The sequence below is a fragment of the Vespa velutina genome, chromosome 1 (assembly GCF_912470025.1).
Source record: "Vespa velutina chromosome 1, iVesVel2.1, whole genome shotgun sequence".
NCBI lineage: Eukaryota > Metazoa > Arthropoda > Insecta > Hymenoptera > Vespidae > Vespa > Vespa velutina.
Genome location: NC_062188.1, coordinates 18,421,834 through 18,448,333, shown reverse-complemented (window position 1 = coordinate 18,448,333; position 26,500 = coordinate 18,421,834). Strand labels below are relative to the sequence as shown.

The window sequence follows — 26,500 nt, the reverse complement described above, 5'->3', positions numbered from 1 at the left end:
ATTTTCATAAAATGGGAAACAAGATTTTCATTACTTGAAGTTTTAGAAAACAAGTAGAAAATGAGAAAAACAAGCGGAAGGAAATGGTAAAAGGAAAAAAAAAAAGAAGAAAAAGAACAGAAGAAAGAAAAAAGAAAATCCAAAAGTACGAAGTTAAATAGAACGTAATAAAACTGTGAACGATGGTTCATTCATTCATTGGAAAACTATTTTTGGCTTTCTCACGATTTGCAAGGGGTGCATGAATTGCCTTTTAAGAAGATCCTCGAACTCCTCAAGGGGGTGTATTACCATACAAAGTGTACTTTTAAAAAGACAAAGTATCTAGAAAAAAAAAAGAGAGAGAGAGAGAGAGAGAAACAGAGAAAAATTATGATCTCGGTTAAAAGCATTGCTGGGAGAGTGAGAGAAAAAAAGGAAAAAGTCACGATTTGAAAATCCCAAGAGAAAATCTTTAAGGTTTATTTTATATTTTTCATACAGCGATATATATTTCTTTTTCTTTTTTTTCTTTTTTCTTTTTTTTCAACGGTTAGTAAGTAAATACTTATAAGCATATATATAATACATGAACTAACTGTAGTAACAGATATCTTTCTGTAATAATATTACTCTTATAGAGATAAACTGGCGAGTATCTGGGAAAAGGAGAGAGAGAGAGAGAGAGAGAGAGAGAGAGAGAGAAAGAGAGAGAGAGAGAGAGAGAGAGTACTCTTTCGAGAAAACCTATGATCTCGTTTTTTCGTGATTCGAAGGAAAAAGCATTTTGCTTTTTTTTTTTTTGAGAATTATCTTTCATCACAACGATATCTCTTTTTCCGTACGATTGTTAGATGAATACTTATAATTATGTATATTATATACGAGAATTAATTGCGCAAGTGAGCAAAGGTAATAAAAATACTTTTGCAAAAAGGCACGAAGTATTTAGAAAAATCGTGTGATTAAATGGAACGACATTGTCGACGAGAAATTGTGATCTCGTTTGAAACAAAAAAAAAAAAAAAGGAAAAAAAAAAAGAAAAAAAAAAAATGAAAGAAAAAAGAAAAAAAAATTTATCGTCGAAAGAAAAAAGAGAAAGTAAAGGGTGAGAAAAAAGATAAAAATACTAGCAACTTAAAAATTCTTAAATCGAAAATCGTTAAGGTGCTTGTCTTTTTTCACACTGGCTATACATCTTTCTTGAACGGTTGTATAGATAAACATTTAAGTGATTATATATATATATATGTATATATGTAGATTATATATAAGAGCTAACTGTACAAGTGAGGTGAGGGTAGAGGAGGAGAAGGAGGAGAAGAAAGGGGGGGGGGGGGGGAGAAACTCAGTAATAATTTACAATCTAACTCGAAATCTCTCGATATCGTCGCAATAATAATTCTCCAACGACGTGGAATTTACCAATCGGAAATTCATGAAAGTAAATAACCTAAGACATCTCGAGAGATTTTCTAAGATATTTTCCACGTTTGTACACGGTTCGAACAGTTCTTTCCTTTTCTCTTTCTTTTTTCTTTTTTTCTTTTTTTCTTCTTCTTCTTTCCTTTTTTCTTCGTAATCTCGAAAACGCAAAAAAAAAATCAGAAATTTTAAATCTTATATCTGTAATCTCAAATCTGAAAATTATTTATAATTCTCGTGAATCTGGCGATATATAACTATGTTATATACCGTGCCAAGGACATTCATGTATCCACTACTCGTCAGTTCTCTTCATCCATTTTGTTAGCGGTTTCTAAACGAAGTTAGAAGGACGAATCACCGTTCTTAGCGGTAAGATATCTATATACCTATCTACGTATATACATATATACATATATACATATATATATATATATATATATACATATATATATATATATATATATATATATACGCTGAAGTGATTTACCTTCTCGTAAAATTCCACTCTGTCCTTGTTATTTTCGCATCCGCGCTTCTACCACTGCCATTAACTTTATATCTTCTTCCGTAACGGTTCAAATATTTTTCTTTTCTCTCTCTTTCTCTCTCTCTCTCTCTCTTCTCTTTCTCTCTCATTCTTTACTCTAAGTGATATAAATCCAATCGAAAGTTGGAAACGAATGTAAAAGATATAAAAAAACAAAAAAGAGAAAAAAGAGAAAGCAAAAAAATAATGAAACGTATCTCGTTTTCCGTTCTATAAATCTTATTACAAAAGGAAGAATAATAATTCCAACAAGATAGTATTTCTCTAACGAACGGGGCTTCCAAGTTTCTATCTCTCCTTTTAATTATTCTATATACTTGCGTAAATACATAGAAAAACTATGAGAGAAAAAAGAAACAGAGAGAGAGAGATAGAGAAATATTTCGTAAAGAGAAAAGAAAAAAGAAAAAATAAAAAAGGAAAAAGAATGCCGAAAGAAAAAAGAAACACGAGAAAAGAAGAAAGCTTTTTATTACGATAAACAAAGTTCATCAAACGTGTTATGTTGTTATCAAGTTACTCCAATCCCCACCCTTTGTATCCCAAATGAATTAATGGCAATGACGACGGGTGAAATGGCGGAAGAAAAGAAAAGAAAAAAAAAAAAAAAAAAAAAAAAAAAAAAAAAAAGAGAAAAAAAAGAAATGAGAAAAAAATAATGGCGGGCGTGCTCGAGACATGCGAAACCTTGCCCTAATTACAGGGAAAGGGAGTGGCAGTAAGGAGGAGTGTAGAAAGGAATCGAAGATATATAGAGTTCCCTTCCTCATACTTCCTTCCTTCCTTCCTCGTCCTTCCGGATACAAACAGCCCGGGATTCCCTTGCTTGGAGAGGTACTGAGTGGGAGGGGTGAAGAGGGAAGATAGGGGAAAGGGGAGGACAACGACGAACATAGGCCGGAACGTTCTTCACCCTTTCACGTACACGAGCACATAGGAACGTACACAGGTGTCCTTACGAGTCCGTAGATTTCCTGCAAACTACTCTCTCTCTCTCTCTATATATATATATATATATATATATGTCTCTCTCTCTCTCTCTCTCTCTCTCTCTCTCTCTCTCTCTCTGTGAACGGAGTTTGAGTATACCAGGCGCAGGACCAAGCCTGCGTGTAACTTCGCACGCTCGACACGGTCTCCATGGTAACCAGAGCGTTGGCTAGCCCTCTCTCTCTCTCTCTCTCTCTCTCTCTCTCTCACTCTCTCTCTTTTTATTCCGTCCTTGCATCCCTTACGAGAAAGAAAGAGAGAGAGAGAGAGAGAGAGATCCCCTTCTCCCTCTCCCAGCTGACGCCACCACCACGACGAGCCTCTCTCTTCCCCCTCGATCTCCCATTTACAACGCTCCCTCCGCACCCCTTTTCGAGCTTTACTCGAGTCGAGCAGAGTGCAGGATTTCATCCCTCTATCCGGCAGCCGCAGCATCGGGGCGGCTCCCGTGTGGCGCAGACGTTCTTTCCGGTTGACCCAGGTCGCGCTACGATCTCAAAGTATTATTCTTCGTCCTCATCGAAGAATTATAAGGGAGGGAAAAAAAGAAAGAAAACAAAAAAAAAAGAAGAAGCACTTTTATTCGTTTAATATAATAATTCTTATAATAATTGTACGAACGATCGACGAAAGAGGATTGTCGATGAATCGAGATAAGTTTGTTCCAAATACGTAATTGTTATTGTCGTTTGATGTTCGTTGTCAGGGATATAACGAGTGTAAATGTTTAGAGCAATTCGCTGTTGACCTTGAAATTTGAAAGAGATCCCTCAAGTAACATACTTGATGTGAAAGAGAGTGAAAGAGAGAGAGAGAGTGAAAGAGAGAGAGAGAGAGAGAGAGAGAGACAGAGAGAGAGAGACAGAGAGAGAAAGAGAGAGAGAGAAAGAGAGAGAGAAAGAGAGAAAGAGAGAGAGAGAAAGGATGATCACGTGATCACTGGATCCATCGTTTCTTCTTTCTTTTTTTTTTTTTTTTTTTTCTCTAAATAAAAAGTGATTTCCTTCAACGAGAAACCCGTAAGAAGCTTTATGAAGATTGCTAATAGTTCATCTCGTTGGACGCCTGTACAATGTCGACCAGACAGATGCGGCTGACAGTACGTAATAGTCTTGGAAGGAAGACGACGATTTTTCATGTATCAACTGTCGACGAAAGAAAAACAAAACGTGAAATAAGACGTGAGATAGAAGAAGGTGAAGTGATAAAAGGTTTAACGAGGTCGAAGAAGAAAAGGCGGTGGCCGTATTCAATTGTATGGGACAACGTGCGAGAGACACGTGCCTTGTATACTCCCGTATACATAAACTAGCAGAGATCTATAGATTTCTATATTACCGACAACATTCCATTGTAAGATCGTTCGATATATAAACGTAGATCTTCGAACGTGTTTCGTGATTATTATTTTCTCTTTCTCTCTTTCTCTCTTTCTCTCTTTCTCTCTATCTATTTATCTTTCTCTCTCTCTATCTCTCTCTCTCTATCTCTATCTCTCTCTCTCTCTCTCTATGCTCATGGTTCCTATCTTTTTGAAACATGTCGTTCCTATGGCATCCCTCAGGGTTTAAAAATGGGATAAATAAGAGAAAAAGAAAAAAAAAAGAAGAAGCAAATATTTTTCAAAATACAAAAACGACTCGCTTGAAAGTGCCAACATTAAGTATTGCACCTGATAAATATAATAGATAATATATTATCCAAGGATCGATGAAAATGAGCTCTAATGGTGGTAGCTCGCTATCGCGAGCTTGGTTACGTGCTAATTGTTGCCGTTGCGGTGATACACGACAGGATAAAATGAATAATAATCTTAAGGATGAGACACCATTGAGAGAAGAAACCGAGACGCTTTTGCATCGTATAGCGTTCACCGTTTGGCACACGGCCCTGCACATCGAAAGAGGAGAGGTGTGTCATTTTCTCTTCCTCTTTCTTTCATCCTCTTCTTCTTATTCTTCTTCTTTTCTTCCTCCTTTCTTTTTCTTTTCTTTCTTTTTATTCTACAATACTCCGTTCCAAAGAGGGATAAAAAAAAAACCTGCTCCTATGCCAAAAGTCAGTAAAAATCTCTCGTCGTTTCGTTTATTAATTATCTCGACTATTTCTCGATTTCGTTCTCCTTTTCGAAATGTCGAAGGTCGAGATATTCAACGTTATTGGCAAAATGTAAAAGAGAGAAAAAAGAAAAAAAAAAAAGAAGGAAGAGATATGCGATCGTTCGAAAAAAAAAAAGAAAAAAAAAAGTAAGAATTCGATTTCAACGAAGGAAAGAACGAAAGCGTATATTAAATTTCTTCGGTAATCACATTAAATGCAAAATATTTCGATATTAATTTACAAAAACCCATATAATTTAGTACGTCTCGGTTTCGTCGTACTCGGACTTGGATTAAAGTCCAAACGACGACGACGACATTTATTTAAGACTGTCTCAAAATTGTATCGAACAATACACTTTCACTTTTTTAGTTAATCATCGTACATCCTGTTTGTCGTCATCATTCCAGTTTTTTTTTCTTTTTTTTTTTTTCTTTTTTTTTCCTTTTTTTTTCATCTTCGAAAGAGTAACGCGTCGAAAGAGAAACGAAGTGAAATGAAAATAAACATTTACGTACTTGATTGAAATGCCTAAAGGACTTTTTATTTATTTATTTATTTATTTATTTATTTATTTATTTATTTATTTATTTATTCTTTTATTTAGTTATTTATTTTTATTATTTTTCTTTTCACTGTTTCAGCACAATGGGGGTTACGAATCGCAAACGAAGAACGTTAACACAATCACGAGAAACAAACAACAACAGCAATTACTTATGCACCAACAGCAACAACAACAACAACAACAACAACAACATCAGTTATTACATCAAGAACAGGTGAGCTTTTTCTTATAAATATATATATATATATATATATATATATATATATATATATATATATATATATATAATCTCGATTCCACTATATAATAATTTTGAATTTAAACAGGCCCATTATTTATCATTCATTTGTAAATAATCTTAGTAGCGGCACGATTATTCCTCACCATTATTTATCTTTCGAACGAGGCCTTTCGAATCTCTAGACGTACTATTAAACGTGCTTGTTGCTAAACTCTTATTACCTTTTAATCCTATCGAATACGACGATACGTTTAAATCGCGCCTATCCTAATATATATATATATATATATATATATGAAGATGAAAATATTAAAACTAGAATAATTATCTTTCGGTTATCCTTATTTAACCGTTTCCGCGCGATCATTTTCATAATATGCAATTTACCTTTTTTATTCTTCGTTTCCTTTTTCTTTTTCTCGTAATGATATCAACGTATAATTTTCAACGTTGTTAATTCATATTCTGTATTATTAAAATTTCTTCATACTATTATCTTCGTCTCATTAAGTATCTTGAAAATATTTATGTATCGAATAGAACCCAGAAAGAGAAGAGAGAGAGAGAGAGAGAGACAGAGAGAGAAAGAAAGAGAGAAAGAACGAGAGAGAGAGAGAGAGAGAGAGAAAGAGAAAAGAATCTTTCTCATATAAAAAGTTAACTTAGAAGAGAAGGTTTATAGTCTTCGATAAGAATTCACGATTTGTCCTGTTTCTTAAGTACCTTACTAAATATTCAATATTGAAACAAACTGGTCGAATATATATGCATATGTATACATAAATGCATACATACGTACGTATGTATATATGTATACGGAAGGATGCACAAATCCTGATTGTATCAAAAACGTGCCTTCGTTTATTCTTCCTAGAAAACAGGTCGAAGCGTTACATTTACATTCGAAAGACCATATTCCTTCTATCTTACGAGATTATAGTATATTTTCTAATATCATAAAAGATATTCAATATATAATTTCGATTGTAGATTTGATCTGTAATAAAGGTGATATAAATTAATGCAGAAAAACATTTTTTTTTCTTTACTCATAAACCTTAAAAAAGAAAAAAAAAAAATAAATAAAAAGAAAAAACCAATATTCGCTAGAACTTGTTATATTTATTAAATTTTTTAAATCCTTTCTCTCTCTCTCTCTCTCTCTCTCTCTCTCTTTCTCTCCTGATAAAGAAAAAGAAAAAAATTCGGTATAATTTTCCAACACTAGAACGCATTCAAAGCGTAATTTAATATCAATTGTGAAAATCATATTTCTCATCGTAGAAAAACAAATCCCTTGTATCGTAAGAGAATATAATGTTTGAGTATTATAGAGAAAAAAAAAAAAAAGAAAAAAAAAAAAAGCAAATCATAAAAATGTCATTCTCAAGTATTACAAAAAAGAAAATACTAAATACAATTTCGTACTAAAGTATTTGATTGTAGATCGAAATTCGATCGATCGATCGATTAAAGGTTCTATCTGATTTCTTTTTTCTTGTTTTCTTTCTCTTTTCGAAAGACGAAAAAAGAATTTATTTATTTAAACGTTTTTACTCTTCTTCTTCTTTTTCTTCTTCTTCTTCTTCTTCTCCTTCTTTTCTCGTAATAAAGAAAAGAAAAGAAAAGAAAAGAAAGAAAGAAAGAAAAAAATTCATAAATTTTTCTAAAACTAGCAACATAATCGAAGCATAACTAATGTGTACTTAAATATATATATGAATAATCGTATCTCTCGTTGTAGAAAAAAATTATGCAAAAGTATAGGTTTTGTAGTCGTTCTTAAGAACGTACCCACACTGCGGGTGATTTTATTAAAGCTCTTTTTAATATATAAAGCTACCGGATTACATCGTAGTACCTTAGCCCGATGTTTTCCGCGAATTAACGTCGACGTTGAAAGAAAATTATTCGTTGTATACGGTAATAATCTAACGTATTATACGAACCAAGGAACTATCCCCGCGATTTATCACCGCGATAACAAGCGAGTATGTACGTTGATATCAAGAGGATTGATAATTTATTCAAGGAAAAGTCTTCAAGCAAAAGCTTTACTTAAAGCGTCGATATTCCATGTAATCGTGACTGATTATGTTATATCTATCAAAAAATGAAATTTTCACGTATAACGAAGAAAGAGAAAATAAAAGAAGTGATAAAAGAAAAATAAATAAATAAAAGTACATGTCGAGCATTAATTATTGATTGATTGATTCATTCATTCATTCATTCATTCATTCATTCATTCATTCATTCATTCATTCGATGTTCGATTGATTGATTATTTATAAATTGAATATTGTAAAAATCACGAGTGGAAATTCGTATGAAAGATTTTCAACATTTATCCGATAAAATCAAATGGATGTATCGTAAGAGAGAAAGAAAGAGAGAGAGAGAGAGAGAGAGAGAGAGAGAGAGAGAGAGAGAAACGAAAAAAAAAAAAAAGAAAGAAGTGAAAGTATAAAAACGTAGTACTACGTTACACATCCAATTAGAAATTAAACGTCGTCGATTACTTGGATTAACGATAATTGACATTAGTCGCGCCGTTTGCCGCTCGTACGAACATCATGGACTTTAACAATTGCACCCGATTAATCGCGTGGGCAATGATTATCATTTTTTCACTAGTCATTTTTATCTCACTGGAACGGCTCTAACATACACATGTTATAACTTTTGTATAAGATATACATACATTATTATTCTATAATCTAATTTATTTCTCTTTACACGTTTTACGCGTGCATACGTGTGTGTGTGTGTGTTTAAAAAATACAAAATAATTCACGTAAATTCAATAACAATATTTATATAAACGCGTTATTTTAAAGAAAAAAAAAAAAAAATATCGATATGAATAAAGATCAAAAAGAAATTATTTCTTTTTCTTTTTTATATTTTTGTTTCAAAATATAAATATCAAAACAAAGTATATATGTATACTTTTATATTTATGTCTATAATTATTTTTCTTTACACGTGTATACGTGTTGCAAATTGCGAAATAATGTTCTTACAAAAAAATCAAATTGATATATATATATATATATAAATGAACGTAACCGATATCATTGAAGAATAAAAAGTATGAGTATAAAAGGAAAAAAAAATTAAAAGCTTGTTTTTTTTTTCTTTTTTTCTTTCTTTTTCCAATATAAATGAAATATTATCTTCGTTAATGATCATCTACGTAAATGGTCATCTTCTTTGAAACTGGCAATAAATATATATATATATATATATATTGCTTAGTGTATTTCGCCAAGAGAGAGAAATGAAAATTTATGAGCGTAATATGGTTGCACTCTCTCACCATTAGAGCTTCTAACGTTTCACTCGGAGGACAGCGATCGATCTCAATTAATTAGACGATAATTATAGTAATCACATTACATATATATATATATATATATATATATATATATATATATACAGTTCAGAACGTATAACGACGTAACATTGTTTATATCGAGAGGCCCTTCAACGTGAAATTACGCCAATTCGATAAATTCTCGAGATCGGTTCGAGCTTTTAAATAGTCGATCGAATTCACTCTCGAATCGAGAAGGAGACAGAGAGAGAAGAAACAGACAGAGAGAGAGAGAGAGAGAGAGAGAGAAAGAGAAAAAGAGAGAAAAAGAGAGAAAGAGAGAGAGAGAGAGATAACGTGGGTGTCTCTTCCTACTCAAAGCATAACATTCTCGTTCCTATATGCGTTAGTACCATAAAATCGCCTCGTACCGGTTCACTTAATACGATTCTGCACTTTTACTTGAACGTGTTTATGTATATGTAAGTATATATATATATATATATATATGTATGTATGTTTAAAATGTAGATCGTATATTCGAACTTACGTCACTTTACACAAGAGATGACCAAGAGAGTAGAAATATATATTTCCGAATTCTGAGGGAGTCGTAAGTTGTGTCGTAAAAAAGTTTTATCGATTCGAACGATATTTTATTCTGTGACTTTAAACGGCTCACATGAAAAATATATACGTAATCACTTTTACGTGAATAAACAAGGAATATATTATTATTATTATTATATACGTACGTTTAAGCGTTATATCTTCAAATCATAACAATTAATATTTCGTTGATATTTTGTTCGATTATTTTCGTAACTTAGAAAAAAGAGAAAAAAAAGAAAAAGAAAAAGGAAAAAAGAAAAGGAAAAAAGAAAAAAAAAGAAGAAAAAAATAAACGTAGTTATTATTCGATTGGAATGTTATAAAAGTATAATATATTCGAGGTAATATAAATTCTTTGAAAATTTTATTTCGAAGGAACATTTACGATCATAAATAGAAGATACGATTGGTCAAAGTAAAATGTCCCTTGACTCTCTCTCTCTCTCTCTCTCTCTCTCTCTCTCTCTCTCTCTCTCTTTCTTTCTATCTCTGTCTGTCTCTCATAAACGTATAGATGGACAATGTAGGTACACATTATGGCAAGTTTCAAACTACTATCAGCCATTTTCGTTGACTCCTGCCGAATCTACGAGCGGTTTCACCCACGCAAGTATACTCGACTCGGCTGCAAATTGAAAATTTAACGATTGCCCTGCGTCGTGCCGACAAAAAAGGTGTGTCGGTTGGTCACGATAGGTTCGAAAAGGGTGATATCGTATATATATACGTGTGTGTGTGTGTGTGTGAAAAAGACTTTAAGAAGTGTTACATGTATGTATGCATACATGTATATATATATATATATATATATATATGTAAGGAGAGATTTGGCGGTCTCTAAAAATACATTTATGGGATCATAACGCGGCAAGTTCCTTCTACTGGGTCCGGGCCCTCTTCTCCCTACCCTCCTCTTTCAAGGTATATAAGTACACATACGTGTCGTGTTCCTTCGTATACTCATAAATCCCCTACCACTGTTAACTCTCACGTGTAAAATCGCTATTACGTCTTGAGCTTCTACCGCAGATGTTATTCCATGGATTTGAGAACGCTCATGTGGCGTATATGTCCTTCGTATTTCTCACGGTTGCGGTCGGAGCCAATTCTTCGAAGAAAAAAAAAAAAGAAAAAAAAAAAAAAAGAAATAAGAAATGAGAGAGAGAGAGAGAGAGAGAGAGAGAAAGAGAGAATGAGATACGAGAAAGAAAGAGAAAGCCAATAACACCATAGAATGTATTTCTATTTCTATCTATTTCTCACTCATTCTCTCTCTCTCTCTCTCTCTCTCTTCCCCTATCTCTCTCTCTCTCTCTCTTTCTTATTATCTGAAACTTTTTCTATCGATAAGATTTTCCTCGATCCCAAGATGTTTCTATCATTTATCATTATAATATCATACGACCAAACAAACACACGTTTCTTCTTTCCTTTTTTCTTTACTGTTTTCTCTTTTTTGTTTTCTTTTTTTTTTCTTTTTTCTTTTTTCTTTTTTCTTTTTTCTTTCTCTTTTCTTTTCTTCGTCGACATTTGAAAACTTCACCGACACATAATTGCACTCAAAGAGACATTCACTTCCATTACTTTTCTCTAACTAATCGATCGTAGATAGTTTAATATTAATTGATCGAAGACTGCTGCTTTTATAGGACGAGATAATTATTATTATAAAATCTATTAATCAAATTAAATTATAATTAATGAAAGTTACATTAGTCAAGATAATATCTGTATATATAATATCATAAATTACATTGTCTTTTTAAATGAAAAGCTTGGAAAAATTTTATAATATTTAAAAATGATAATTCTTATTTATAAGACAGGTAATATAATTATCAATATAAACGTCGTTCGATTAATAACTAATTAATACAAATTACAATGTAAAATATTGTAATGTAATAATGATTAATAATAAAATTACATTCTCGTTGGGACAAACGAAAGTTTAAGAAAATAAAGAAAAGAGGATAAAAAATAAAAAATCGAAAAGAAAAAAAAAAGAGAAAAAAAGAAAACAATTATGACACATTCCGAAGATATCGATAGAAGTTTCTTACTATGCAATTTAAATATATTGAAAAAAGAAATAATAATAATCATATCGATGCATGTATAACTGTGTCCATATACACATATACACACATACATACATATATATATATGTATATACATTACACATATCTATCTATTTCTAAGTCACGCTCTATGCTCGTTACGAGAAGTCACGCTACCTGCGCGAATTCGTTACGTCATACGCGAATATGTACCAACCGAGGACGAACTAAACGCATACATAATGTCAAGACGATATTATGCACTTATAATAAACTTATACATATATACACGTACATATGTATATATATATATATATACGTAGAATGTATACAAGGAAAGATACACGCATACAATTGTGTCAAAGTTAAAATGTATACGAGCGAACTCGAAGTCTAAAGACGTCTCTATACTATATGACCGTAACAACTACGACTACGATTACGAACTACGACTATGACTATGAAGCTCGTAATCTGTAGCTGCATAATTCTCGCGCGTACTCCTATCTCGTAGAACCAGGCGAAATACAATACTCGACAGTGCGTCGAGGAACGCGGTCCCATCATCCTCCTATCTCTACTTCTATCTCTATTTCTTTCTCTTTTTCTCTTATCTTTATCTCTCCATCTTTCTATCCCTTTCTATCTTTTCTAAACCGTTTTGTTTTTGTTTTTTTTTTCTTCTTCCCTCGAAGCCTTTCACCGTCCTTTTTCCTCTTTATCTTCTCTCTTATTACTCCTTCTATTATTATTCCTTACGAGAAAAAAAAAAAAAAAGAGAAAAAATAAAAAAGGAAAAAAAGGAGAACAACAAGAAAGAAGAAAACAGAGAAAAGAAAAATAAGACACAACATAGTAAAGATCTCGTTAGGACTCCTGGAACTGGATTACATGTCTACTTATCGTGATATCATAAATTCGACGTCATGCGGCAGTGCTACGTCATTAGGATCTTTTACGCGCCCAAATATACAAAGGTGATAAAAACGTCATAGAAGAAAATCTATCGTTGATATATATATATATATATATATATATATATATAGTGTAAAATTGTATTATTACGATGTGTATGATGTTTACGTGAGTAAAAAGCGTTTACGAGAAAATTTTCATTGATGGTATTCTTCTAATAAAAAGAAAAAAACAAAATTTCGTGTTACAACTGATTTGACAATATATCGAACGGTTTCGAGAGAAGGTAAAAAAAAAAAAAAAAAAAAAAAGAAAAAAAAAGAAAAGAAAAAGGATCATTGATAAATTGATTCTTAAATTCTTTCTTTATTTCTTTTTCTTTTTCCTTTTTTTCTTTTTTCTTTTTTTTTTTTTTTTTTTTTTTGTTTGATTTATAAATCAACTATATACTTCGGAAGACTATCAAGATGACACATTTTACAGTGAAAAAATAAATTGTGTTTCGTTCGATTTCTATCAGTGCTCGTGTATTTCGAATGTGAAAATATATGTCGAAGAAAAAAAAAAAGAGAGAGAGAGAGAGAGAGAGAGAGAGAGGAAAAAAAAGAATTCACGTGATACGTTTAATATTTATAAAAAAAAAAAAACCATATATATATATATATATATATGTATAAGTATAATAAATATAAAATAAAGAAATAAAATAAAATATGAATTAATCGAAAGATATAAAAAGAAAATGCAATTTTAAGTTTAAAACCAAACGCTGTCATTTCTCAAAGCGGACGTGTGTCCATGTGTGTGTGTATGTGTGTGTGTGTGTGTGTATGTATTTTTTTTTTGTTCCTTTTTTTCTTCACATAATTACGAGCGTGAGAAAAATGTTCGAATATAAATTAAAACGTAAAAGAGAAATAATGTAGATATTCATCGATGAAGATTATAAAAATGACGTGTTACAGGTACAAGGTGTACAATCGTCGGTGACGCCCGCGAGGACGCCTGGCGTCGGCGCGGATTCGTCTGCCGTCGATGTGGGAAAGGGCGTCGGTGGAAGGGTCACGGAAGTAATGGAATTATGTTACGTCACGGAAAGGATAATCGCTCTTTGGTATCGAGAAGATGCACAAGGTGTTTTGGAACATGCGACGACCCTTTTAAGGGGCAAACATGCCGATAATTATATGGTAAACATCTAATACTTTTTTTTTTTTTTATTTCAACACATTGTCGTTCGTATTTTCTTGCTTTCTTCTTTTTCTTTTCCTTTTTTTTTTTTTTTTTTTTTTTTTTTTTTTTTTTTTTTGTAAATAAAAATATTTTCCTTCACAAATAATCTATACAAGTGGATTTCTAAATAAAAATGTTCTTTTTGTGCGATTGGATTGATTTAAAAAAAAAAAAGTATGAAAGAAGGAGAATATTTCCTTTTTTCCTTTTGACGAGAATAAAAATTGGCTTTCCATATTAAAAAAAAAAAAAAAAAAAAAAAAAAGAAAAAAAATCCACGCAATTGAACGTACGATGTTAATCGTTAAGAAAGAAAAAAACAAATCCATCATCGTCTCATCGTCCAACGTCTAACATCTAATGTCGTATAATTTCTATTTCCTTTTTTGCATATATTTATATACGTATATGTATATATATATTCTTTTTTTCTTTTTTTTTTTCTTTTTTTTTTCCTTTTACAACAAACTCGCAGATATTCAATCTATCATCGCCAGGACGAGCAGGTGAATCGAATACAAGAGAAGCCGGATGGCCTCAAGGTTTGGCACCAAGTTTGGAAAGATTATGCGCCCTTTGTAAGGAGCTGGACTCCTGGTTAAACGGTGTTCCAAATCGTGTAGTTGTTTTACACGCAAGGTGATTATCCTTTTTATATTATTAGTCGTCTTATCGTTTGAAAGAAAAACGAAAAAAAAAAAAAAAAAAAAAGAAAAAAAAAAGAAAAAGGAAATAGAGAAAAAAGAAATTTTCAATTAAACAAACCAAATTGAACTTGAATTAAATCTAATTAACTTTGGTGTCTTTTTAAAAAAAAAAAAAACAAAAAAAACACAAAAAAAAAACAAACAAACACGAACGAACGAACGAACGAACGAATGACGAACGAACGAACGAAAAGGGGTAACAAGGAACGATTGGGTGTGGCGGTCTCGGCTTACATGAATTACAGCAGCATCTGCGGTGGACGCGATCAAGCCTTGGACAGGTTCGCGATGAGAAGATTCCTCGATGACAAGATCGGATCGCTGCAAGTTCCATCACATCGAAGGTAACGGCTTTACAGGCAACGACAGAGAACGGTTACAACGACGTTATACTACCTGTTGACGTACGACGAGAAAATTCATTTTATCGTACATCCTCATCTCGAATAATTCAGATAACGCCATAAACTTTGTCCCATGGGGCGTAGGCGTGGCCCCATCTCGGTTGAATGGATATATTCTGAAAGACTTTCTTAACGTCGTTTTCAAAGCTTAAACTATATTCCGTTATAGTTTCTACCAAACAAATACACTATACACACACACACACACATATATATAAATATATATATATATATTTCTACATTCTATACATTGTCGCGAAATAAGATAATAAAATTCTTATACCATTTGACGAGACACTCTTAATCCTATATAAACCGTTGATTTAAATTCAAACGTCGTTATAAACGTCGAATTCTAATCATGGAAATGAAAAATTCTAATAACGTCGTGTCGCGTCGCGTCGCTACGCTTCGTATCTATTCGATCGTTTAAACGCCGTCATGATGGTCAATGTAAGATGATAAATAGAAAACAATCGGACGAATGATTATGAAGAGAAGGAAAATTAAATAAGAAAGAAAGCAAAAGAAAAAAGGAAAAAAAAGAAAAAGAAAAGAAAAAGAAAAAAGAACGGCAAAGGAGTGGGAGTAAACAAATGGGAGAAAGAAAGAAAAAGAAAAGAGATAAAAAAAAAAGAAAAAAAAAAAAAAAGAACGACAGTTCAATGATATACATAATATAATCGGCTGTAAATCGAGAACGATTTGCATTGTAATGAAATTTACATTGAAAATCAGATGTTTATGAAAACGTATACTTTGATTAACTCTAAATAAAGAGTGATAAAAAGAGAAAGAGAGAGAGAGAGAGAGAAGATTTGGTTGGGTCCTTGACGATTCATATCCATCGTCCGGTTTCATAACCATATTATACATCACATTGACCCACGTCATGATAGTGGATCATCATTATTATCTTTATCATCATCATCATCATCATTTTCATCGTCTCCGCGTGTAAAGGCCTGTACGTAACAACTTTAATGAACCACGATCATAACGTTCTCTCGTACGACGTGTTTAACGTTTCTTCAATGTTGTCCTTCCTGTTAAAACTTACATATATACATATATATATATCTTCAACACCTCTACATATCGGGTCTCTTCTGTAATAGTTTATGGTCCTACGTTTGTAATGTAACACGTACCTACGAATATACGGTTTATGGAAATGCATAGCCTAGAATTCAATTAACAGTTATGACTATTAAACGAGAAGGAGAAATAGAGAGAGAGAGAGAGAGAGAGAGAGAGAGAGAATCGTTAATATGTATTAACTAAATGAAGAGAAACGTTAGAAATCAACGAGAGATATGAATTAATTAAAATAATCTGTATATTCTTGTAGTTTATAGTTAAATGATCTTATATGTACATACTTATACACATACATAAATAAGTACATATAAATACATTTAAAATATATAATGTTATAGAAACTAAACATATATATATATATATATATATATATATATATATATATATATATAAATAGTTATTACCAGTTTGTATATCTTGAATGCACGTATTTCAATGAACGTATTGTTACAAGCAATCTTGAGTAATTTTCGTAACGCGATTAGCCGCGAGAAGAATAATATGCTCGGTTATTCCATTATTACATGGTACGTAAGTGTATACGTGATTCAGAAACCTCCATTATACTTTCATTATAATATTGTTAACGAGATAATGGAGAAATATCATCGATTAACGTGTTTACAGAGCTAAGTAATAATTTCGCTATGGTTTGATTTTGTTATTCTTTTCCCATTATTTCTTTTTAAATAATAATAATAATAATAATAATAATAATAATAATAATAATAAAAAGAGAATGATCTCGTATATTTACTTTAACAGGAACGTTCTATTTTCTTGTAAATTACAACGTAATAATCGTGTTTTTTTTTTTTTTTTTTTTTTTTTTTTTTATCATTTTACCTTATCATTCACATTACGTTGTCATCGTCATTATTTTTTTCTATCAAGTTCATTGTACTACGAGGTGATATCTATTTATAATATAACCGAGAAAGAGAGAGAGAGAGAGAGAGAGAGAGAGAGAGAGAGAGAGAGAGATAAAGAAAGAAAAAAAAGAGAGAGTAATGTCCTGTCTCGTTCATCCTTATTTCACATCCTGCCAAGATCGTTCGATCTTCTTTTTCGATCCCAACATGATTCCATGGCATCGAGTTTCACCCTTAATTACACGAGCCGCAAGCATTAGCATGTTGTTAGCGATGCTTGTGCTTTCACGAGCGTGTTATTCTATTATCGAGATCTACGAGAGAGTAGAGTAGAGTAGAGTAGAGTAGAGTAGATTAGAGTAGAGTAGAGTACATTTACCTATCTCTCTCTCTCTCTCTCTCTCTCTCTCTTGCTTTTTTTCTTATCTCTCTCTCTCGCTCTCTCTCTCTCTCTCTCTCTCTCTCTCTCTCTCTGCGTCCTTGTTTCGAAAGCAGGAGAACAACAATTTAATTTACTTCCTTATACATGGTTGGCTAAAAGTTTTTAGATGGGTCAGAATGTTCCTACGTTCGTAGTTTTAAAATATGAACGAAAAGAATTAGCCTGAAAAGTCTTTAAAAAAAAGTGTAATTGATTTGGAGAAATTACCTTGAAACTTGTGGCCCATCTTGTATTTACGTAGATGTAATAAATCAAAAAGTAGGTTCATCTCTCTCTCTCTCTCTCTCTCTCTCTCTCTCTCTCTCTCTTTTTCTCTCTCTTTTCTTTCTTTTCTTTTTTTCTCTCCTTGTTTCGAAAGCAGGAAAATAACAATTTAATTAACTTCCTTATGGAGAGTCGGCCAAATGTTTTTAAATGCATCAGAAGAGTCCCTAGGCTTGTAATTTTATTGATCCGAGTGAGAAAAAAAAAAAGAAAAAGAAAAAAAAAAGAAAAAAGAAAATTATCCTAAAAAGTCTTGAAAAAGTGTAATTAATTTTCAAGTAATCGTCTTGAAACTTTTAATCCACCCTATAGATAAAAATGTACATAATAATGTATCAAAAAGTACACTCACCTTCTTTCTCTTCTTGTTTTGAAAGCAGTAAAATCACGATTTAATTTATTACCTTATACCGGGTGAACCAAAAGATTTTGAGCTCTCGTAATATTACAAATTGGTACAAAAGAATTCAATTGAAAAGATCTCGTTAAGATTTAAATTATTTTTCCATAAATTATCTAAATAAATGATAACGTACGATCTTACATCTAGATATATATATATATACGTAATATCTAATATTATATTATATTAAATATTATATTAAATAAAATAAATATGTATGAACATTTTATTGAATTTTAATATTAATAATGTATCATCGTATTGTCAATTATAGATACATAGAGTACTTCAGTGGATTATTGTCTGGGTCATTGAGAATCAGTCAATCTCCTCTTTACTTGACACACCTCACGGTACTCGGAGTGCCACTCTTCGAGCCTACCGGATGTCGAGCGTTCCTCAAAGTCTACGAAGGATTGACGCCCGTTTACACATCGGATTTGTACTCGGTGACGAATGCTCGTGAGTTCACGGTTAATCTCGGTGGTCTTCGCTTGAGAGGAGACATTCTCGTGAAATGTTATCATAGGGTATATTCCAAACAAAGCCGAGAAGTAATGTTCTCGCTACAGGTAAGGAATATAATGTTAGAACAAATGAGATAAAAATAAGAACAATTATAATATCTTTTTATATTATTTCTTATGATTATTAAACGTATCGTCTAGCTATAAAAAGCTATTATTGATATGAACGGCCTTCGGAATTTTATGAGAGAAATAATATGTTTGTAGAAGAAGAAAAAAAAAATATAAAAGAAGAGATATAAGAAAGAAAGGAAAAAAAAAAAAAAAAGAAAAGACATAAATGAACAATAGAATGATGCGAACCTAATCGTATCGTACATATATACATATATATATATATATATATATATATATATGTATATATGTGCATACATTTATACATATGTACATGTACATACATATGTATGTATGTAGATATAAATATTATACAACGAATATGAATTGTATTTCTAGTTCCATACATGCGTCATCACAGAAAACGTTGTGTCATTTCCCCGTTCGGAACTTGACGTTGCATGTGAAGATCCACGATGTCCACCCGATAGTGTTGTGACCCTTTACTTCGCAACCGATGCGAAACGTCAGGATGGCCCAATTCCAGCACCAACACCCGCTGTGCCTCATGCCTCGGCTCATCACGATCCCATCCTCCATTGGGACAGCTACACGAATCTCGAGATAAGCGATGACGGTAAGCAAGCATTTTGTCCTTTTTTTTTCTTTCTTTCTTTCTTTCTTTCTTTCTTTCTTTCTTTCTTTTTTTTGTTTTTTTTTTCCACTCTTTTTCTTTTTCTTCTTCCTCTTACCTCGACTCGACTTCTTCGATTAATACGCAAGACAGTTTGAATTATCTTTGATAGATAAATAAAATTAAAAAGCATTTTAATATGGTTACATTAACTTAAGTGAAGAAGATCGATCGTAATAAAAATTGATGATGATGATGATGATGATGATGATGATGATGATGATGATGATGATGATAATTTTTTTTAACACGAGTGACATACAAAACTCAATCGTAGCGAACAAATTTATAATAATTTTCGGCAACTTAATGGTGTCCAATTAACCTCGATCCAACGAAAAGAAGGGCTGGTCAGAAATAAGACTTGGCGCAACATCGAAAGAGATACGATGAGAAAGAAAGAGAGAGAAAGAGAGAGAGAGAGAGAGAGAGAGAGAGAAAGGGAAATAGAGGGAGTGAGTGGGGGAGGTAAGGAGTTTAGAACGAAAGATAAACGAAGAACGTCGAAAACGTAGTTAGCACAGTGCATTTAGAACGGCTGACTAATGCTGCCGGAAATACGTTTTGCCAAGCAGAAAGAGAAAAAGAGAAAAAGAAAAAAAGAGAGAGAGAGAGAGAGAGAGAGAGGAAGAGAAAGATAGAAAGAGAGAAAATACGGATGGCAGGTTCCTCGCGACAATGCGATAGACAACTCGAAATAAATCCAAAGGTCGAACCAATAAATAGACAAGGTCTTTCTATGGTGTTTCGTCACAATTTCTCATATATTATTTCGCGTTCCATTTGTAATCTATAATAATATTATGAAGCATCGTTCGGAGCGTTACCGCTTAAAAGAAAAATCAAGGGAAAAAACAAAACGAACAAAAAAACGAAACAAAAAAAAAAACAAAAAAGAGAAAAACGAAAAAAAAATAGAAAGAGAACAAGAGAAAAGAGAAGAGAAAAAGAAAAAGAAACTAGAAACTCGATGTATGCTCGATCTCTCGAACGATCTCGATTCGCGATCTTGGCTTCGCGTCAATCTTATGTCCGACCTCGAACGTGCTTCGTGTTCGTATTTAACGCGGCTTTTCTCTAACGTCGTTGGTACGTTCACTCCTTGTTCTCCAATTGTTTTGTTATTGTTGTTGTTGTTTTTTTTTTTTTTTATTTATTTATTCATTTATTTATTGTTTATTGTGTTCGTTTTTTTTTTCTTCATCTCTACATTTCAAATCAACTTTACAAATTGAATTGTCATCTCGTAGTGATGTATGACCATTATTTCGACAATATAACAAAAAAAAGTTCTCTCTCTCTCTCTCTCTCTCTCTCTCTCTCTCTCTCTCTCTCTCTATGTGAATATGTGAGCGTGTATGTGTGTTAGAGAGAGAGAGAGAGAGAGAGAGAGAGAGAGAAAGAGATTGCAATCGAAGAGATATATATTAAATAATAATAGGAAGGATTTCCAATAAAAGGAAGATCTATAATTGGTCACAATGTTAAATCGAAATTGTTCGTAACGATACATAGAAAGAAACGAGAGAGAGAGAGAGAGAGAGAGAGAGAGAGAGAGAGAGAGAGAGAGAGAGAGAGATGAACGAGATAAATGGGAAACATCAAGAACGATAAAGAGGACTCTGTGTGTTAGGTCAAAAGAGGAAGGGGAAAAAGGTGGATAAAAGCAGATAGAAGAAGGGAGAAGCTGCGAATAAGTTCTGATGGAAGTGGCGAGGAAAAGTGATGAGCGTTGAAGGGATCGAAGTTGGAAAAGAGGATGAGAAGGACGATGGAGTAGGCGGAGCGGGGGAGATTAGGGTGTTACGGGGATAGATGCACGAAGAAGATAGGCTAGGCCGATCGGATAGCATATAACCACGACAACGTCCGATGGTCGATCCGATCCATCCCCATCTCTTATCACCCCCCCCCTTCCCTCCCCGCCCCCATTCCAATCCCCCATCCCCATTCACCATCCACTCGATAACTCGACCCTTTGACCAACTTTTACTTTGGGGTGTGACCAAGTTGAAATCAATTTCAACCTTTCACTGAGCCCGAAGAAAAGAGAGACTTCACTTCTTCTTTATACTAAGTTTAAAGCCGTCCAACAAAATTAATCATTATGATATAAATTTTTCTTCCCTTTACGTACTTTATTTTTCAAAGATTGAATTTTATCATTTTATCTCCGAAATTCCTATGTCCCATTGCAAAGGATAAATTTGTTATTTTCTTCGAATCCAATTCGTTCATTCATCTTTTATCTCGTCGATGAAAGGTATAATTATTGTCACGTTTTTCTATTCTATATAGAGTTAACCCCATTGTCAATAATTCAATCGATTCAACTTGAATGCTTCTGTTAAATCTTTTAAAGTGCTTCTTTACGAATCGGTAATTTACTGTTTTTTCCTTTTTTTGATTCGTCTATTTACTCACTCGTACACACCTAGAATGCGTTAATTTAGATAAAAATCTAACGACATTTCTCTGTACTTTTCCGATAATAGATTTGAATGAAAAAGTAACATCTGCTTTAGCCAAATCGATATTCCTCTTAGAATGCGAGAAACAATGATACGTTTTAAAAGTATTCTCTTCTCTCGTAGAGAGATTAACCGATCGAAGAATAGAAAACGAAGAGGATATATATGAAAAGAAAAAGAGAAATAGAACGTATGGAAACGTACAAGTCTAAAATTAACATCACGTTTCTCGAATGAAGGGCAAACAGAAGGAAAGCAAAGCCGACGTTTGTGTTACTTCCTTCGTATGAAACGTTTACTATAAAATCATACACGAGTCTTTCTTCGATCGATTATTATTCTTTTCTTTTCATTGATTATTATTATTTCTTATTATTGTTTTGTTTCGTTTCGTTCTTTTCTCCCTCTCTCTCTCTCTCTTTTTTTTTTTTTTATTAACAAAATAAGTATCATTATTATCGTTATATTATCGATCTCTTTGTATCTTAAATTAGAAATAATAAAATGAAAATCCACATAGAAGATAATTACAACATCGTATTTTATAACAAAACAAAAATATATATTATCATTTTGTAGACGACTAAATTTTAAAATCCTAAATCCTCTTCTATATATTATTGAATATAGTAGAATATAATTTTATAGGAAAGAAAAGAGATAATATTTTACAAGAGAGAAGATAATTTTATCAAAAAAAAAGAAAAAAAAGAACAATAGTAACATTTTCTCTTATGTAAAATATTATCTTTTTTATACGAAATAATTTTTTTGGATAAAAAAAAAATTAATATTTTATAAAAGGGAGGAGAGAAAATTTTATAATGAAAAAAAAAAAAAAAAAAAAAAAACAATTATATTCTCTTTTATATAATATTGGACAATTTGAAATTGAAAAGAAAGGAAAAAAAAAAAAAAGAAGTACTTACATTCCCTTCTATAAAATATTACATTTTTTTTACGAGAGAATAATTTCATAGAAAGAGAAAAATAAAAAAAATAAATAAATAAAGGTAATAAATAAAAAAATAAAACAGTTACTTGTTTTTTTCTTTTTTTTCACAATAAAGCATAATGAAAATTATCAAATATTTATATATGATATATATAATAATGAGAAAAATATAGGGTTGTAAATGTAGTTGAAAGATAGAAGGTGGTTTCCGTGGTGGGGTCCAAGCCAGTTTATTCTTGGCTTCGAGAACGACGAGAAGGAATGGAACAGAGTAGATAGTTTTCGCGCATTTCTACGCCGTCGACGTGACCGAACGAAACTCTAACGTGTGTCGATTTTTCGATCTTTGATAAGTTCGATCGAGCGTGATTTCATTGTTTACGTGTATATGAATTTCTACTGATTGATGACAAGTTTAGTGTATGAAAAATTGGTGTCTAAGAACGACCGAAGAATTTCTACTTAAATCGGTATAAATCAATAATTATTATTATTTATTATTATTACAGGATTACGAATTACGATTATATTACAAACTCTTAGATTTTCTTTGAAAGAACGAGAATACGATGTAGTAATTTTTTTTTCTTTCCTTTTTTTTTTTTCTTAGACAAAAATCGTTTCATTCAAAATCGATAAAATCCCATATAAGACACGTATGTATACGCATTACACGGGGAAATCGATCTACCAAAAGAAATATAACTCTCGAATCGATTCTTAACGCGGGAAAGTTCGTTCACTGGAAAGCGTAGATCAAGTGGTTAGTAATCTTTGGGAAATCTTGTCGTCGTACTTGGAAGTAGCCTCGGATGTGAACCATTTCCATTAATTATCGATCTCACAAATCAATTTCACCGATCGGAAAATGATCACTGTTTCTCTTTTTATCGTAACTTATAATCGTCTAAAACAAATTAACGATTATCAAAAAATCGTTTCTTATTTTATTTCCAATGGGATTTTTTTTTTTCTTTTTTTTATCGTATCTCTAATATCACCTTTTACAAATTTACAATTATATCAAATATATCAAATATATCATTTCTTATTTTATTTACAATTCGATCGAGATCCTAAAAGATCCATTCTTTCTTTCCATCGTATCTCTAATATCGTCTTTAACGATTTACAATTTTCCAATAGAACATTTTCGCATATTATTTTTAATATAACAATCAATGATTTATCTCATATATTTCTTGTTAAATACTTGTCGATCATTTCCTTCGGACGTGTCATCGATCATTTCTATTTAATTATCGATGACAATAAATCAATTTCTTCGTTCGATGATAAAATATCATCCCTCTTTTTGTCGTACATTTTAATCGTCTTTAACAAATTAATAATTTTCTAATATTCCTTTTCTAATATTATTTTCAATTTGACGAATAATTATTTCTTTGGTCATTTCTCTCTCTCTCTCTCTCTCTCTCTCTCTCTCTCTCTCTCTCTTTCTCTCTTTCTTTCTCTCTGTTTTTCACACGGGTGCTTTGGAACCGGTCATAAAGGGCGAATCGGTTGCACAACGAGCAACGAAGTGACGAAATAAAAGGACACGGGGAATCGTGAAGGGAGTGCTCGGGGTAAACAATGGTGACGTAACTGTAGGAAGACGTACGACCGAGCGACAAGACAATAGCCTCTTGTCTCTCCGTTTTCTGTTCGTGTCTTTCTCTCTTTCTCTTTCTCTCTCTCTCTCTCTCTCTCTCTCTCTGTCTGTCTGTCTATCTGTCTGTCTGTCTCTCTGTCTCTCTGTCTCTCTCTCTCTCTCTCTCTCTCTCTCTTGCTCGCTCTTTATAAATTATCGGGCCAACCCTTCCTCCTACTTTCTCGTTTCGTCGCTTCGCCAACGACCGAACAAAAGGATCCAATGGACGCAAACCATGAAAAAGATTTTCGAGCCGACATAGTGACCGCTTTGTCGAGTACGAAACTATTCCAAGTCATGCCGAGAGTAACTCTTTATTCCTTTTTTTTTTTTTTTTTTGGTGATATATACTTAAAAAAATAATAATAATTTCCTCCTCGAAAACAAAGATACTTATTGTCAAACAAAAAAAAAAAAAGAAGAAAAAAAAGAGAGAAACAAAGAAAAAGGAGAAAGAAGGAAGAAAACATATTAATCTCTCTCTCTCTCTCTCTCTCTCTCTCTCTCTCATTGAAATTTTTTTATTTATCAAATAAAAATTAATTTTTATTTATTGGATTAATAATTATCATGGTTATTATTTACAAACAATCGTGAGAAACTATACCTTTCTCTCACGGTTTATTTTCTCATCCGTTTGGATAATTTAGAAGAGACGAATGACAGTTCGAGTAACATCGACTCGACTGATCAGTTCTACGTCCTTGTCCCAGATCGTCCATGCCACGTATATACACACGCACATATACATAACATATACATACGTATATATATATATATATAAATGTATATATATATTGTATATTGTATATATACACGCCTCTTCTCTTAAGTTGGACCGTCCAACTTTTCGTTTTTATCCCCGTTAATGTTACTCCTTGCCAAGTAGAAATAGACCGATTTGAGACAGACTGAGAAAAGTGGCGCTGCCAGCTTGAAAAATCAAGAAAAGTTCTTCGAGCGTTTTTATCGAATTATTCATCACGTAACCGATGAACTCATTTCATGGATGAAAAGATAAAAACTTTCTTCAATATTATTCGAATTCCAACAATAAGTTTCAACTTTGTTCATTATATACAAAATTTATATATATATATAAATTTACATATGTATATATGGTGATGATAATAATTTAAGAAAATAAAAAATTTTATAAATATCTTCAAAAAAAATTTACATTAATTTCTAACGTATTATTAGCAACGAATAAATCATTTAATTCGAATTTGGATTTCCTTTGCTGTTGATAATAACAATCGTCTTATAAATCATATACGATACGTAATAAATAATAATTGTACAATTCGCACATATACACACACATATACACGCACTTTCTCTCTCTTTCTCTCTCTCTCTCTCTCTCTCTCTCTCTCTCTCGCTCACTCACTTTTCGATTATCATCTTCAAGGATTTCTTTAATAAATCTAACATGCGATGTTCTTGAGAACACGAAGCTACATTATGATCTGCGAAACGAATAAAAGTTATTATTAGGCTACTGGATTAGAAGAGCTAGAAGAAGTTTTTCCCTTCTCATCCTCTTCACCTCTACCCTATTTTCATTCAACGCATCCAACGCACGAGAACTGACCGGTGGATGATGCAAATACGATGTACGTGCGTGCGTCGAGGCCCGTGATTAGCGAGCACCACGTGCGGCACGTTCGCAACATCAGTGTGTTAAAAGCATACCCGCGATCAATATTTATTTGTACAATTCTCGAGAAAATTTTTGTATCCTCTTCTTGTTTTTTTTTCTTTCTTTTTTCTTTTTTTTCTTTTTTTTCTTTTTTTCTTTTTTTTTTTGATTTAATTATTCCAAGCTAATGAATTTTAATATATAGTACAATGTATAGTTGAACTTTGATGAATGAACGAGATTTTTTTTTTTTTTAATTTTTTTAGGAAAATAAAAGAAACATAACAAGCATTGTTCAAAGTAAATATCAGAAC

The 26,500-nt window shown here is 32.1% G+C and overlaps 1 protein-coding gene across 22 annotated transcripts in view; it reads left to right on the top strand.

Moving 5' to 3' along the window:
- The window catches only part of LOC124946660 (tensin-3-like), a 171,964-nt gene that overhangs the window by 122,171 nt on the left and 23,293 nt on the right, over positions 1 to 26,500 (top strand). For 18 of the 22 annotated variants that reach the window (XM_047487692.1, XM_047487702.1, XM_047487711.1 and 15 more), the window contains 6 exons: positions 5,690 to 5,827; positions 13,726 to 13,950; positions 14,469 to 14,632; positions 14,895 to 15,044; positions 18,461 to 18,758; positions 19,167 to 19,404. In XM_047487692.1, coding sequence (XP_047343648.1) covers positions 5,690 to 5,827; positions 13,726 to 13,950; positions 14,469 to 14,632; positions 14,895 to 15,044; positions 18,461 to 18,758; positions 19,167 to 19,404 — 1,213 coding nt within the window. Of the gene's footprint in view, positions 1 to 4,605; positions 4,857 to 5,689; positions 5,828 to 12,590; positions 12,823 to 13,725; positions 13,951 to 14,468; positions 14,633 to 14,894; positions 15,045 to 18,460; positions 18,759 to 19,166; positions 19,405 to 26,500 lie in introns of those variants that run through there. The other 4 variants (XM_047487811.1, XM_047487718.1, XM_047487858.1 and 1 more) reach the window with 4 other exon arrangements.